The 12,299-nt window shown below is 58.1% G+C and overlaps 5 protein-coding genes across 5 annotated transcripts; 1 reads left to right on the forward strand and 4 right to left on the reverse strand.

The window, feature by feature from the left end:
* Positions 1-521: 521 nt before the first annotated feature.
* GLRG_04162 (glutaredoxin) lies at positions 522-1,176 on the reverse strand (the record flags this gene model as incomplete). Its single annotated transcript, XM_008094847.1, has 3 exons — positions 522-694; positions 795-1,071; positions 1,150-1,176. The coding sequence occupies 3 exons, from the start codon at positions 1,174-1,176 to the stop codon at positions 522-524; spliced, it is 477 nt and encodes a 158-aa protein (XP_008093038.1).
* Positions 1,177-1,746: 570 nt separating this feature from the next.
* GLRG_04163 (uncharacterized protein) lies at positions 1,747-3,808 on the reverse strand (the record flags this gene model as incomplete). The annotated part of the gene is made up of 2 exons (XM_008094848.1): positions 1,747-3,346; positions 3,405-3,808. 2 exons carry the CDS (start codon positions 3,806-3,808, stop codon positions 1,747-1,749), a joined length of 2,004 nt encoding a protein of 667 aa, XP_008093039.1.
* An 802-nt stretch (positions 3,809-4,610) lies between these two features.
* On the reverse strand, positions 4,611-5,508 carry GLRG_04164 (uncharacterized protein; the record flags this gene model as incomplete). The annotated part of the gene is made up of 5 exons (XM_008094849.1): positions 4,611-4,670; positions 4,753-4,871; positions 4,927-5,037; positions 5,107-5,124; positions 5,196-5,508. 5 exons carry the CDS (start codon positions 5,506-5,508, stop codon positions 4,611-4,613), a joined length of 621 nt encoding a protein of 206 aa, XP_008093040.1.
* A 2,180-nt stretch (positions 5,509-7,688) lies between these two features.
* On the forward strand, positions 7,689-9,720 carry GLRG_04165 (serine carboxypeptidase; the record flags this gene model as incomplete). The annotated part of the gene is made up of 3 exons (XM_008094850.1): positions 7,689-7,831; positions 7,938-8,298; positions 8,356-9,720. The coding sequence occupies 3 exons, from the start codon at positions 7,689-7,691 to the stop codon at positions 9,718-9,720; spliced, it is 1,869 nt and encodes a 622-aa protein (XP_008093041.1).
* A 657-nt stretch (positions 9,721-10,377) lies between these two features.
* Positions 10,378-11,497, reverse strand: GLRG_04166 (anamorsin family protein; the record flags this gene model as incomplete). The annotated part of the gene is made up of 2 exons (XM_008094851.1): positions 10,378-10,685; positions 10,798-11,497. The coding sequence occupies 2 exons, from the start codon at positions 11,495-11,497 to the stop codon at positions 10,378-10,380; spliced, it is 1,008 nt and encodes a 335-aa protein (XP_008093042.1).
* Positions 11,498-12,299: the final 802 nt, after the last annotated feature.

The following is a 12,299-nucleotide window of genomic DNA, read 5'->3' on the forward strand; positions in this document are numbered from 1 at the left end:
AGGTAGGTCACTGATTAGTTGGTTGGTTGGTTGGTCTGGGGGGTTTTCCTAGTAATACGGTTTATTCAAAGCGAATGCCATGTACAAGAAACCGGAAGTACCACCAACCGCCGGGCTCGACTCCCATTTGTGACGGTAGCAAGTTTGAGCAGGAAACCCTCTCCAAGAACTAGTGCCGTACATATCTTTGGCTGCTTGGCTCTGGTGTCCGGAATCCAAAATGCCCCTAAACACCTGATGGACGTATTTTTTTGGGGGGGGGAGACGTAGCGCTGCGTCGTGACGGCTTCATCAGTAGTAGCAGCTCCAACGATCCGGACGGTTCATCCCAACGATGGACGGGGGCCGTCAAGTTTTTGACATGATTCGAAATTGTGGGTTTCGCCAATGAAGTTTACTCCATTGGCCGCGGCGGGCACGTTCCTCGCGTGGCCGTCACCCGTTCGATATGATACAGTTGTATAGAAACAAACGCCTTCTAGCGCATCGCACACAGCAAGCCTCTATCCTCCCTGTACTACTCACTCCTTCTTCTCGGCCTCGGCCTCGGCCTCAGCGAGGACCTTCTTCTCCTCGAGCAGCTTCGCCAGCTCGCCGTTCTGGTGCATGGACACGAGGATGTCGCAGCCGCCGACGAACTCCTTGTCGACGTAGAGCTGGGGAATGGTGGGCCAGTCGGAGAACTCCTTGATACCTGTTACCCTTGTCAGCTTTTTCTTTTCTTCTTCAACCCCCGTGCCACACTCTTGCACCGAATCATCCACGGTCAAAGGGTGGGCCGCGGGCAGCGTTACCTTGACGCAGCTCGGGATCGGCCAGGACGTTGAAGGCGGCGAACTTGGAGGGGTCGACGCCCTGCAGGCCGAGGATCTGGATCGTGGCGCGGGAGAAGCCGCACTGGGGTGTCTCGGGGGTGCCCTTCATGAAGAGGACGACGGGGGCGGAGCCGACGGCGCTCTCGATCGCCTTGCGCGTCTCGTCGGAGAGGAGGCGGTGCTGGGTCAGGAAGGGGAGGGGGGCCCGGAAGGCGATCGGGCGGGCGGCCGGGCGGACGGCCTGCCGTGCGAAGTTCTGTGCGCTCCGGGGTTAGCGATTGCCCGCTCGAGAAAGGGGAGAAAGGGGGCGGGTTCGGGGGGATTCTAGGCATACTGAGCGGAGGAATGTCCTTGAGAACATTTTGGGCTGTGTGTTGTGGTGCGTCCAAAGGGGGGGGCGGGCTTGGTCAACGTAGAGAGGGCAGTTGATGATGAATACGAAATTGTTCGGATGGCAGACTGGGTGATGTAATGAGGTGAGCTCGGTGAGGAAGCTTGGACCATGTTGTTACCGACCTCACCGGCACCTCCAGCTCCAAGTGGGTACCCCCTCGGCGCCAATCACTGCACAGTATATGTCATCTCTCTTGCACTTTGACATGTTGGAGGTGACGCCGACGGCTTGACCAGGTTGTTACCAAGGAGCAGTTGTAGGGACATGTTTGAACCGACTTCCAAGTGAATGAAAACATGAATAAAAATCTTATGGTTGAGCGAAGCGGAGAACTGGGTAGCTTCTACGCAAGGCTTCCGGGCCTGCACTCCTCCCCGGCCGCTTTCGCTGGGCCTCCGTATTGTTTATGTTTAGGCATTAAAAGCCAGGAGCTTGACTCAAAATCAGATCAAGTCCCTACCTTGTTTACAGCTCATTACTGTAAAAAGCAGGAAATCAGATACATACGTATCGCGCAATCTAGACTTATCCGAGCCCTCAACGCCCGTCATCCCTAAGCCCAACTCTCATCTGCCCCTTGCCGCCCCTGTTCGCCCTGAAATAGAACGGCACAAACACGAGCTCCCTCCTGATGCCTCCCTCGCCCCTCTCCAGGGCCTCCGGCGACCTCTCCCACCCGACCGTCTTCAGCGCGAAATACCCCTCCCCGCTTCCCGGGTCGACCCGCCACTCCTCCTCGACCTCGCCTCCTCTCTTGAGCGCCATGTCCTTGAAGTGGTTCCTCTCCCAGGGGTGGTCGGCGTCCTCGACGCAGTACACGACCGGGCCCCGCGCGAGGCTCAGCGTGCGCTGGTTCGTGTACGGGTGAGGCGCGACGTACCGCGGCGCGAAGCCGTCGACGTCGAGCGTGAAGGCGGCGTTGGCGGCCGTGTACGCCGGGCTCAGGTGGAGATACCCCCTCTCCAGCGCGGACGTCCCGGGAGGCGGCGCGGGCGTGAGGGTGAACCCGCCATTGGCCCAGGCCGGGATGCGGAGCCGGATCTTGGTCTCGAGGCCTTGGGCGCCCCCGAGCCGGAACGAGACGCGGCCCTCCCACGGCCAGTTCGACTCCTGCGAAAGCGTCACCTCGGCCTCCCCCGCGGGGAACCTGACCTCGGCGCTCGTGTACAGGTGGACGTTCACCGACGCCGTCCCCTCCCCGCCCCCGTAGTCCCACAGGTACCCGCCCAGGCTCCCAAACAGCCGGGTCACGTTCGGCGGGCAGCACGCGCACCAGAACCAGTCCTCCCTCTCGCTCGGCGCAGCCGCGCAGCTAGCGAGTTGGTTCTCGTACGTGAAGGCTTTGCCGTCGAGGCTCATGGCCGTCATGACGTTGTTGTACAGACACAGCTCCATGACGTCGGCGTACCGCCCGTCCAGCGTCGGGTCCGCGTGCAGCAGCCGCTCGGCGAGCATCATGACGCCCACCGAGGCGCACGTCTCGGCGTAGCCGCCGCCCTCGTCGGGGCCCTGCGGGAGGAAGTAGTCGATGCCGAACCCCTCCCACTGCGCCACGGCGCCCACGCCACCGGTGAGGTACATCTTCTTGTCGACCATGTTGGACCAGAGACGGCGCAGGGCGGCGAGCCAGTCGGCGGCAGCGGCCAGGGGTCGGAGCTCCGCCGACGGCGCGCTCGTCTGGGAGAGGTTGAGCAGGTCGGCGGCGGCGATGAGGAGGTACATGGCGCGGACGGCGTGTCCTTCCACGGCGGGCTGCTGGAGGATGGGCGCGTGGGCCTGGCAGTACCAGTAGGACCTGTCCATCGGCCAGGAGTTGGGCCGTTTCCACCGCGGCTCGTCGCGCTGTTCCGCCTCCCAGTCGTAGAAGTGCTTGCCGTCCTGGCCCGCGGGGCTCCCGCGCTCTTCGAGGAAGAAGCGGGCGAGATCGTATGCGTCCCGGAGGCCCGTCACCGAGTAGAACCTCAGGAGGGCGAGCTCGATCTCGGGGTGTCCCGGGTACGCCCGCAGCTGGCCGTCTCCCGGGCCAAAGCGTCGGCGGATGTGGGCGATGTACTTCTCGATCGGCTCCATCAGGCGGTCGTTTCTGTAGTATTGCGAGTGCGCGAGGGCCGCTTCGATGAGGTGCCCGGCATTATACCTGTAAAGACATGAGCTACGCACTGCTCCGCGCCTATCAGATTCGGGTCGGGACCAACATCTCATGCATGTCACGGATATTAGTCCATCGCTTCCCCGGCTCGACGACAGAGAAGTGGACGTTGAGATAGCCATCGTCGTGCTGCGCGCCCCGGATCATCTCAACCAGCTCACGCACGGCAGCATCGACTTCCACGTCGTACTCGTCGGCCAGAAAGTAGCAGGCGCCCTCGATCCACTTGGCGACGTCGCTGTCCCAGAACAGATGCAGGGGCGCGGGCCAGCGCGACTTGTCGTCGTAGATGGGGTGCCATACGAGCTTGAAGCAGTCGTACTGGCCGTTGGCGCGGAGCTGGTCGAGCTGGGCATGGACGGTGGTGCGGGAAATGATACGGCGGCGGGAGAGGAGGAGAGACGGGGCCGTGAAGGTTGTTTGGCGGAATACGATCTGGGGGTTGGACATTTTTTTTTTCTCTCTCTCCTTTTTATTTTTATTTTTCATTCCAAGCAGATGGTATCACTGATATTTGATGATGGCGAGGTGGACAGCAACAGGCATGTCTAGGCAAAAGGTTACGAGAAGCCAAGGATTGAGAGCAACCTCGAGATATGAGGGGATCTCGGATTGTCGGGGCGGGAATGAGAGCTACGAGGAGCAGGGATTAAACTCGAGGTCGGTGTGATGTGAGGCCGAGAGAGGAAAGTCGAGTTGATAAGGATGGCGCGGGACAGATCCTCCGAGCAGGACGAATAGGCGGCGGCAGACGGTGACCAACGACCAGAGGGGAAACTGTATTGCCTTCGGCTCGTCTTCTTGGACGATAACAGTTGGAGAGCGGATGGACGGTCAGCCAGATACGAGGGGCAGGCCAACCGCAGCATTGAAGCCTCACATGCCTCCCTCCGTCAAGCGATGGCCGATCTCCGGTGCGGGGTCAACAATGACCGGCATCAAACCTGCGCGCGCGGCATCGAGGTTCGAAATGGACCGAGAGCTATCTGTCTCCTATCATTTCGGTACCCTCTATCGCTCTTGTCTCCTGTATGGCGAGGTCTAGAATTATTCTGACGATGCAACAAAACGAATTCGCTTGCAAGGTTCCAACGCAAATGGTTTTTCAATAGATGATGGCGATTTTTTTTTCTTTTTTTTTTTTTTCCAAATTTGCAAGATGTACGCAACGTCACGGAATTTCCATGAAGTCGTGCATCGGCCGTGTGAGCTTATTAAACAACGTTTCATGTTCAATTGGGGTTGGTATCAATCAGAAGAATTCATCATCAATTCCCTTATCGGCATCCATCTTGATGAGTTCAACCATACCCTAGAAACGGTCATTAGCATTACCTTACTCGATATTTTTATGAGAGAGAAAAAAAAAAGAGAGAGAGAGACTGGGATCTCACCTCAGGCATGATTGGCTGACCATCCTTGTCCGTGACATACTTGAAAGGCATCTCGGCGCTCTCATAGGCACTGAACTTTAGCTCAGGGTAGGTAACGTAGGGGATCTTATCTAAGGGCGCTGCTGTCCGTTAGCGAGGCAGCCCCGGGAAGGCGACAGAGGTGGCCGAACATACTCTTCTCCTCGACGACGAGTCTCGTGACACGGACGGCCGTGTCAGTGGTCATCTGAGTTGGGCCCAGGCGTCTCCCTTCGAAGCCCTTCTTCCTCAACTCGGAGGTGCGGTCTGTAGAAGGGAGGGTGTCAGAGAGATGGCTCACACTTGCGCGGGGGGGCTAGAACCGAGGGAAAATACCACGAGGGGGGTCATCGCCTGGTGAGGAGGAGGTTAGCGGAAATCGCGAGCCGTCGAAAAAAGTCAGATTTCGTCATGGAAACCCATACCCAGAATGCCGCCGAAAAGAAAGGCGTCAAATTTTTCACCGTCGTCGGGGCTCAGGTCGCTGGCGGCGGCGGGGTCGAGCAGGCACACGCGGGATTTGTCCTGGGCGTAAAGCTCCTCGACACCCCGGGCCTCGGCCTTGAAGGCCGGGACCTGCTTCAGCTTGTCCGGGGCGACGAAGCCAGAGGGCAGGGAGGACAACAGGAAGGTGCCGGCGGCGGCGTGGGTTTCTTTGGCGATGGCGATGTACTCGAGTTCCGACCAGGGGCCCAGCTCGGGGTCGAGGTGCTCGACGATGTAGGTCTTGCCTGGCATTGTAGTGCTATTTCGGGACCGTTCCAGTGGACGTCAAAGGTGCGACTGGGCCAAGGCTGGAAATGGTATGGAAAGGGAGGCCGCGTAATGCGTTTTGAGCCGATGGGGTTGGTCTGGTCTTTGACGAGGACGGGCTGAGATTTGTGGTCAAACGCTTGTTTGGGAAGCCACCGACGGATAAGAGAAATCGGTTCGGGAAGCGCTTGTCGCTCGACTCTCTCCACTTGTGGCTTTCAAGCCATCGCGGGCACTTAGGCAATGCTTAACCGCTACCTACTAATCAACACCTAGCTAGACGTGCCCTAACCTGGACGACTCTTCAGCCTGCCCAAGGTAGAGAGAGAGGTACCTACTTCGGCGGGTGACCATCCGCAGAATTGGCTTTCACCCTTTACTTGGCAACCAACGGCTGGGGGGGCTAGACTGTGGTGGATACTATGATAGCGGTCTCATCATCCTCAGTTGCGCCGTCGATGGCGCTTTTCTGTCAATGTCACGGTTGTCAGTGTGAGATGAACATGCGTCTTGGTATGGGGACTGAGAGAAGAAGAAATGAATGCTTGGGCAGGGTCTGTTGCTGTCTCAGGGTTTACATGGCTAAAAGGTTGACAAGGGGACCTGCCAATAGGCACCTACAGTATTCATAGGTAGGTAGGCGGGTAGTCAGGCAGGCAGGTAGGTACCTGAAGGCAGGTAGGCAGACAGGGAAAAGGACGTTATGTAAGCGGTGTGCGCCCCCCCCCCCCCCCCTCAGACCTGGTCACCCCCGGAACGGCGATCTGTATGGGATTTGGGCGTGTCCTTCTGGATACCGCCGCCAAAATACGAGGGTACACTACTCGCGTCGCTGACCTGACGCTCCTGGGCATATTGTTCCGTCCTGCTCCCGGTCTGACAGTTGTCGAGGAAAGAAATATAGGAGAAGAACAGGTTCGATCGACAACGCCAAGCCAACGGGACGACCTTGCAAGGGTTTCGGGAACGCACAGATGGCCGGCTGTTGCCAGCTTCGCGTCTAGTCCTTCATTCGTACGCATGTAGGTATTCATACTGGCCGACTAATCTAGGTATCGGTTTGGTTTGTTAGTGATGGATTCACAGGCGAGCGCTTACCATGCACTTGGTGCGTAGTGTACACTAGACACAGCCTACGTGCCTACCTACCTAGGCAACTAGGCTAGGTATCTGTACCACCGTATCCGTACTGCCTTACCGACCTACAAAGTAGGTATCTTACTTTATACACCTTGATCAGTACGTAAAGTATATGCATGCATACATACCCACAATCTACTACGCAAAACAGCATGTAATGAGAGCGCGCTTCATTCAGCGCCCACGACGTTGTAGCGGCTGCCGTGCATCAGCAACAGCCGGGGACTTCAAAGCTTTACAATGGAGGCCCAGCCCCTGTTTGGAGACCGCCACAGCTGGGTCTTCGCCCATGCGGCACACCACACCTCTCGGCTGCGCTATCATCCGCTGGTCGATAAGAGGAAAGGGAGGTAGGTGTTCCGTAGGTGCTGGAGAACCACTCCCAATCCTTCCCAGCCCAGTCCAGCCCAGTCCAGTCCAGTCTGTGCCACACAACACGCACTCGCCCGCCCCAACCTATTTCGTTAGGCGGAACAAGGGCGGGTATCGGGAAGAGACATACTGAGAGTCAGTTGCTGGGTGTGTGACGGGTGGTGTCAAGCCGGGGTGTGGGAGGGCGAACGAGAAAGACAGGGGCTGACTACGGTGTAGGTACCTCAGTACATACACTAGTGCAGCCTGCGAGGAATGAGACAAGGGGAAAAGCACCGTATTTACCTACCTAGTGTACCTACTTAGGTAGGTAGTAGAGTACGTGTACACATTTCAGATCCGGATGGACGGGACAATCCTAACGCATCTCTCGCGTCGCATCTCTTTTCCCCCTTCCCTTCGCTTCACAATCTTCCTCCTCCCTCCCAATCCTCCGCCCTCCCTTCCGACATCACTGCCTATTCAACAGCAGCATCTCTTCCGCTGCCGTTGCTTGTTCCTCTCCTCCCCTCCTTCAACGCTTCCCCGAGAGAGAGACTGAGAGAGAGAAAGAGAGACGTTAATGCAACCCCGACCGAGTTGGACCACGCCCCCAACCAACTCTCATCTAATTCTTCAAAGGTAGCCTCGGGGAGGCCAACACTTCCCCCATCATGGCTATCCTATCGACAGTGCCGGCGCTGCTATTTGCGCTGGCATCGTGGGCTCCAACCGTGGCGGCTCAGAGTGCCGCCGATTACTTTGTCCACGAGTTGCCCGGCGCACCCAAGGAGCCCTTCATCAAGATGCACGCTGGGTGAGTGAGCACAGATGCTGCTGCTGTCGTATCCCCGTCGGACCCCTATGGGGAAGCTCGCATCGCAACCTTTCAAATCATCCCGCTGACGCCCATTTCTTCCCAGACACGTCGAAGTCACTCCCGAACACAACGGAAACATCTTTTTCTGGCATTTCCAGAACCAGCACATCGCCAACAAGCAGCGCACCGTCATCTGGCTTAATGGCGGCCCCGGCTGCAGCTCCGAGGACGGCGCCTTGATGGAGATCGGCCCCTACCGAGTCAAGGACCCGGACCATCTCGAGTACAACAACGGCTCCTGGAACGAGTTCGCCAACCTGCTCTTCGTCGACAACCCCGTCGGCACCGGCTTCAGCTTTGTCGACACCAACAGCTACCTGCACGAGCTCCCCGAGATGGCCGATCAGTTTGTTCAGTTTCTCGAAAAGTGGTTCGCCATGTTCCCCGAGTACGAGCACGACGACGTAAGTCAAACACTCGGAACCATGCTTTTTACAAGCTCCATATTAACAGCCAAATAGCTCTACATCTCAGGTGAATCATATGCCGGTCAGCACATCCCCTATATCGCAAAACACATCCTTGAGAGGAACAAGAAGCCCGGAGTCAAAACCCCCTGGCAGCTCAAGGGTCTGCTCATGGGCAACGCATGGATCTCCCCCAAAGAGCAATACGATGCCTACCTAAAGTACGCCTACGAGAAGAAGCTCATCGAGAAGGGCTCGCCCATTGCGCTCCAGCTTGAGCAGCAGTGGCGTATTTGCCGCACATCGCTGGCTGTCACCAACACTGTCGACTTCACCGAGTGCGAATCCGTCCTGCAGAAGCTGCTCGAGCAGACGGCCAAGGTCAACGCCAAGGGCGAGCGGGAGTGCATCAACATGTATGACATCCGCCTGCGCGACACCTTCCCCTCCTGCGGCATGAACTGGCCCCCAGACTTGGTCAACCTGACGCCCTACCTCCGCAAGGCCGAGGTCGTCAGCGCCCTGCACATCAAACCCCAGAAGACCACGGGTTGGACGGAATGCAACGGAGCTGTCGGTTCCGCCTTCCGAGCCCCCAATTCGGTTCCTTCAAGGGACTACTTGCCCGATCTCCTCAAGGAGGTCCCCATCGTCCTTTTCTCCGGCGCCGAAGACCTCATCTGCAACTACATGGGAACCGAAGCAATGATTGGCGACATGGAATGGAATGGCGGTAAGGGCTTCGAGCTCACCCCCGGTAACTGGGCCCCGCGCCGCGACTGGACCGTCGAGGGCCAGCCTGCCGGCTTCTGGCAGGAGGCCCGCAACCTCACATACATCCTCTTCTACAACTCCTCCCACATGGTCCCTTTCGACTACGCCCGCCGCAGTCGCGACATGCTCGACCGCTTCATGAACGTGGATATCAGCTCCGTTGGCGGGACACCCACCGACTCTCGCCTCGATGGCGAACAAGGCCCCGCTACATCGGTCGGCGACATTGGCAAGAACGGCACCTCCGCTGACGCGGAGACGCAGAAGAAGTTGGACGAGGCCAAGTGGAAGGCGTACTACCGATCTGGTGAGATCGTCCTGGTTATCGTCATCATCGCTGCTGGTGCCTGGGGCTGGTACGTCTGGCGCGAGCGCCGCAAGCGCAGAGGCTATTCGGGTATCATGGGCAACACACCCCCCATTGCCCAGCGCGGCACCACCCGCGGCCTCGAGGGCTTCCGCGACAGGCGAACCGGCCGTGACGTTGAGACGGGCGATTTTGACGAGAGCGAGTTGGACGACCTGCACGTGACGACGCCGACGGTGGAGATGGACAAGGATCGTTACAGTGTTGGAGGGGACAGCGACGATGAGCCTCACGACGAGAAGCCCTCGAGATCGAACGGCGGCCGCTCAGGGCGGTAGAGGGAGCCGACGGTCTGTGGAGGATATGTCGGCTTGGTTGAACTATTGATGCTCCTTGAAAAAAAAAACCTGCATTGGAGAGTTTAGCGAAAATCATTATTTAATGAGGGGCACAGATAACGCTCGGGAATCCATCACGGGACGGAGTTTTTGTGTTGTCTGATTACGTATAGATCAATGAAATAAGTGTCCGCACTCAAATGGGCAAACGATGGTTCTCGTTTTTTTTTTTTTTTGGCTTTGTCTGAAACCCATCTATCTACAACAACAAAACAGAACAAAACCATGCCCATTACCAATGATTCCGCCCCCCCTTCCGGTCTCCCTACTCTCTCCACGTACAAGTGTGTCGTCTCTTTGAATCTCTCTCGTTACGCCCAAAGTGAAAAACACCACCCATTATTTTGTCACAAGCGAAAGCGCCTTTTTATCCTTCACCGTATGTGGCTGACTGGCCGGCTGGCTCTGCCGCCACCCAAAGCCCCCCCACTCCATCCCGCCAAAATGCATGTGCCGACGGATATAGATATATGTATATCGTGATATGTGGTGCCAGGTTCCTCCCGCACCACGACAATTGAACGCCAGTACCCGAGTTTCTGTCCAAAGAGGGAATGGAAGAAAAAATGAAATAAAAAGAAGAGTGATCCCGTTTCTTCATAGTTGGATATCGTTGTTGAGGATGCGCACCTCCTCGCCGGGCTTGAAGGGCGGCAGGCCGATGTAGGGGCAGCCGTCGCAGCGGAAGGCGTCGCCGAGGGCGCAGTTGCCGCAGGAGCCGACCTTGCCCTGGACGGTGAAGTCGACCTCGGCGAGGTCGTCGGCGCCGAGCTTGACGGCCGCGAGGGCCTTGTCAGCGGAGGCGCGGGCGGCGGCGTCCTCGGCGGCGATGCGCTCAGCGAGGCCGCAGGTGCAGTCCTTGCAAGCGCGGCGGCGCTTCCCAGCTTTGGGGGCGCATTCGGGGGCTATTTTCGCGAACGTGTTAGTTGGGTGCCAGCTCAAAGAGAGCGAGAGAGAGCCCTTGAGCTCTCTTATGTCGCTCTTTATTTTGGAAAATGGACGGGATTGGTTACTTACGGATGTTGAGAGGGCGCGAGAGGTCCGCATCCGTGAGGAGGGTGTCCTCGTCAATGAGGTCGTCGTCGCCGTCCATATCTAGGTCGTCGCTGAAGTCGACAAAGCCGACGCCCGCGGGGGGCGCGGAGACGGGGGGCGCCGTGGTGGGCCTGCCGCTGCCGCCCAGCGGCACAGAGCCGTCAGACGCCGGGGCCGTCTTCTTCTTCCCAAAGCTCAAGGTGACGACCTGGTCTTCGCCGTAGTCGGGCTTCGTGAAGCCGCCGGCCGCGGCGGTCACCAGGCCCGCGAGAACAGCCTCGCGCGCGACGGCCGGGTCGTTGGCGAGGTTGCCACCGTCCTGGGCCTTGAGCTCCGCGGAGGGCTTCAGGGCGTCGGCGACGGCCGAGAGCACGGCGCGGTCGGAGAGGAGGCGGGTGGACTCGACGCGGGAGCCGTCGGCGTCCGTGAGGATGAGAACGAAGTCGTATGCAGACGCGGGGAGGGAGATGTGGCCGGCCGAGAGGCGGTCGAGCATCTGCAGGTCCGTGGTGGCGCGGTCATAGGAGGCGAGGACAGTCTGGAGCTTGTGCGGGTGGGAGGCTATGGAGGGGGGCGCGAGGAGCAAGGTACGCTTCGCGGGGGCCGCGGAGGCGGTCGTGGTTGAGGAAGGGGAGACGTCGAAGTCGGGGGTCGAGTCGAGGGTTACGACGGCGGGCGCCATTTTGGAGATGGTGACTCGCTGAGAGCGTAGATCGGACTCTGCTTTGGTGTTTTGCTTTGCGGGATCACCGGGGTTTTCTGTTGGCATACGACGGGAACGGTCGCCAGAGATGAAGGGAAGGTAATCGATTAACAATGTTGGAAGAAGTTGTGGTCTTTTTGCTGGGCGAGGAGAAGAGAGGGCGAAGACAAACTTCGCGGATTAGTCAAATGAAATATAAAAAATAAAATAAAAAACCCAACTGTCTAGCGGGAGACGGTACTGTAGGACGGCAGTGCTTGATAAGCGCCGGAACGATGAGGGGTTGGCGGGGTGCGCACCGTAATCTGCCAAAGTCGCCACACGGTATTGCGTAGATGGAGGTACCTAAAGTAAGTACCTAGGCAGTTTAGGTTTGAGTGATTCCGCGGGCCGGAGGAGCCATTCAAGTTGGTTATCGTTGTAGCGGTCCTTCGGTTGTTTTCGTGGCGTGTAAAACGTTGGAGGAAGAATTGGGGAAAGGACTTTGGGGAGGCGACGGGACTTGGGACGGAGATGCAAGACTCTACGGTATCTTTATCAGATCTCTTACTTACCACACGGAAAAAAGGCAAGGCATACCTAATCCTACTACCTACGTTGCGCAATGGGGGTCCGAAAGCGGCGGCATCCCCGCCCTCACAAGCATGGCCTGGACGAGGCACGAGGGATAGACTGTGGCCAAGAGTTTAGAGTGGGAAAGAGAGGGGGGGGGGGTTGCTGACGCTGCATTACAGTTAATAATAACAATTGCCCAACCAAAGGGGCCCCAATCCTCATTTCC

This window comes from Colletotrichum graminicola (genome assembly GCF_000149035.1).
Source record: "Colletotrichum graminicola M1.001 genomic scaffold supercont1.13, whole genome shotgun sequence".
NCBI classification, from domain to species: domain Eukaryota; kingdom Fungi; phylum Ascomycota; class Sordariomycetes; order Glomerellales; family Glomerellaceae; genus Colletotrichum; species Colletotrichum graminicola.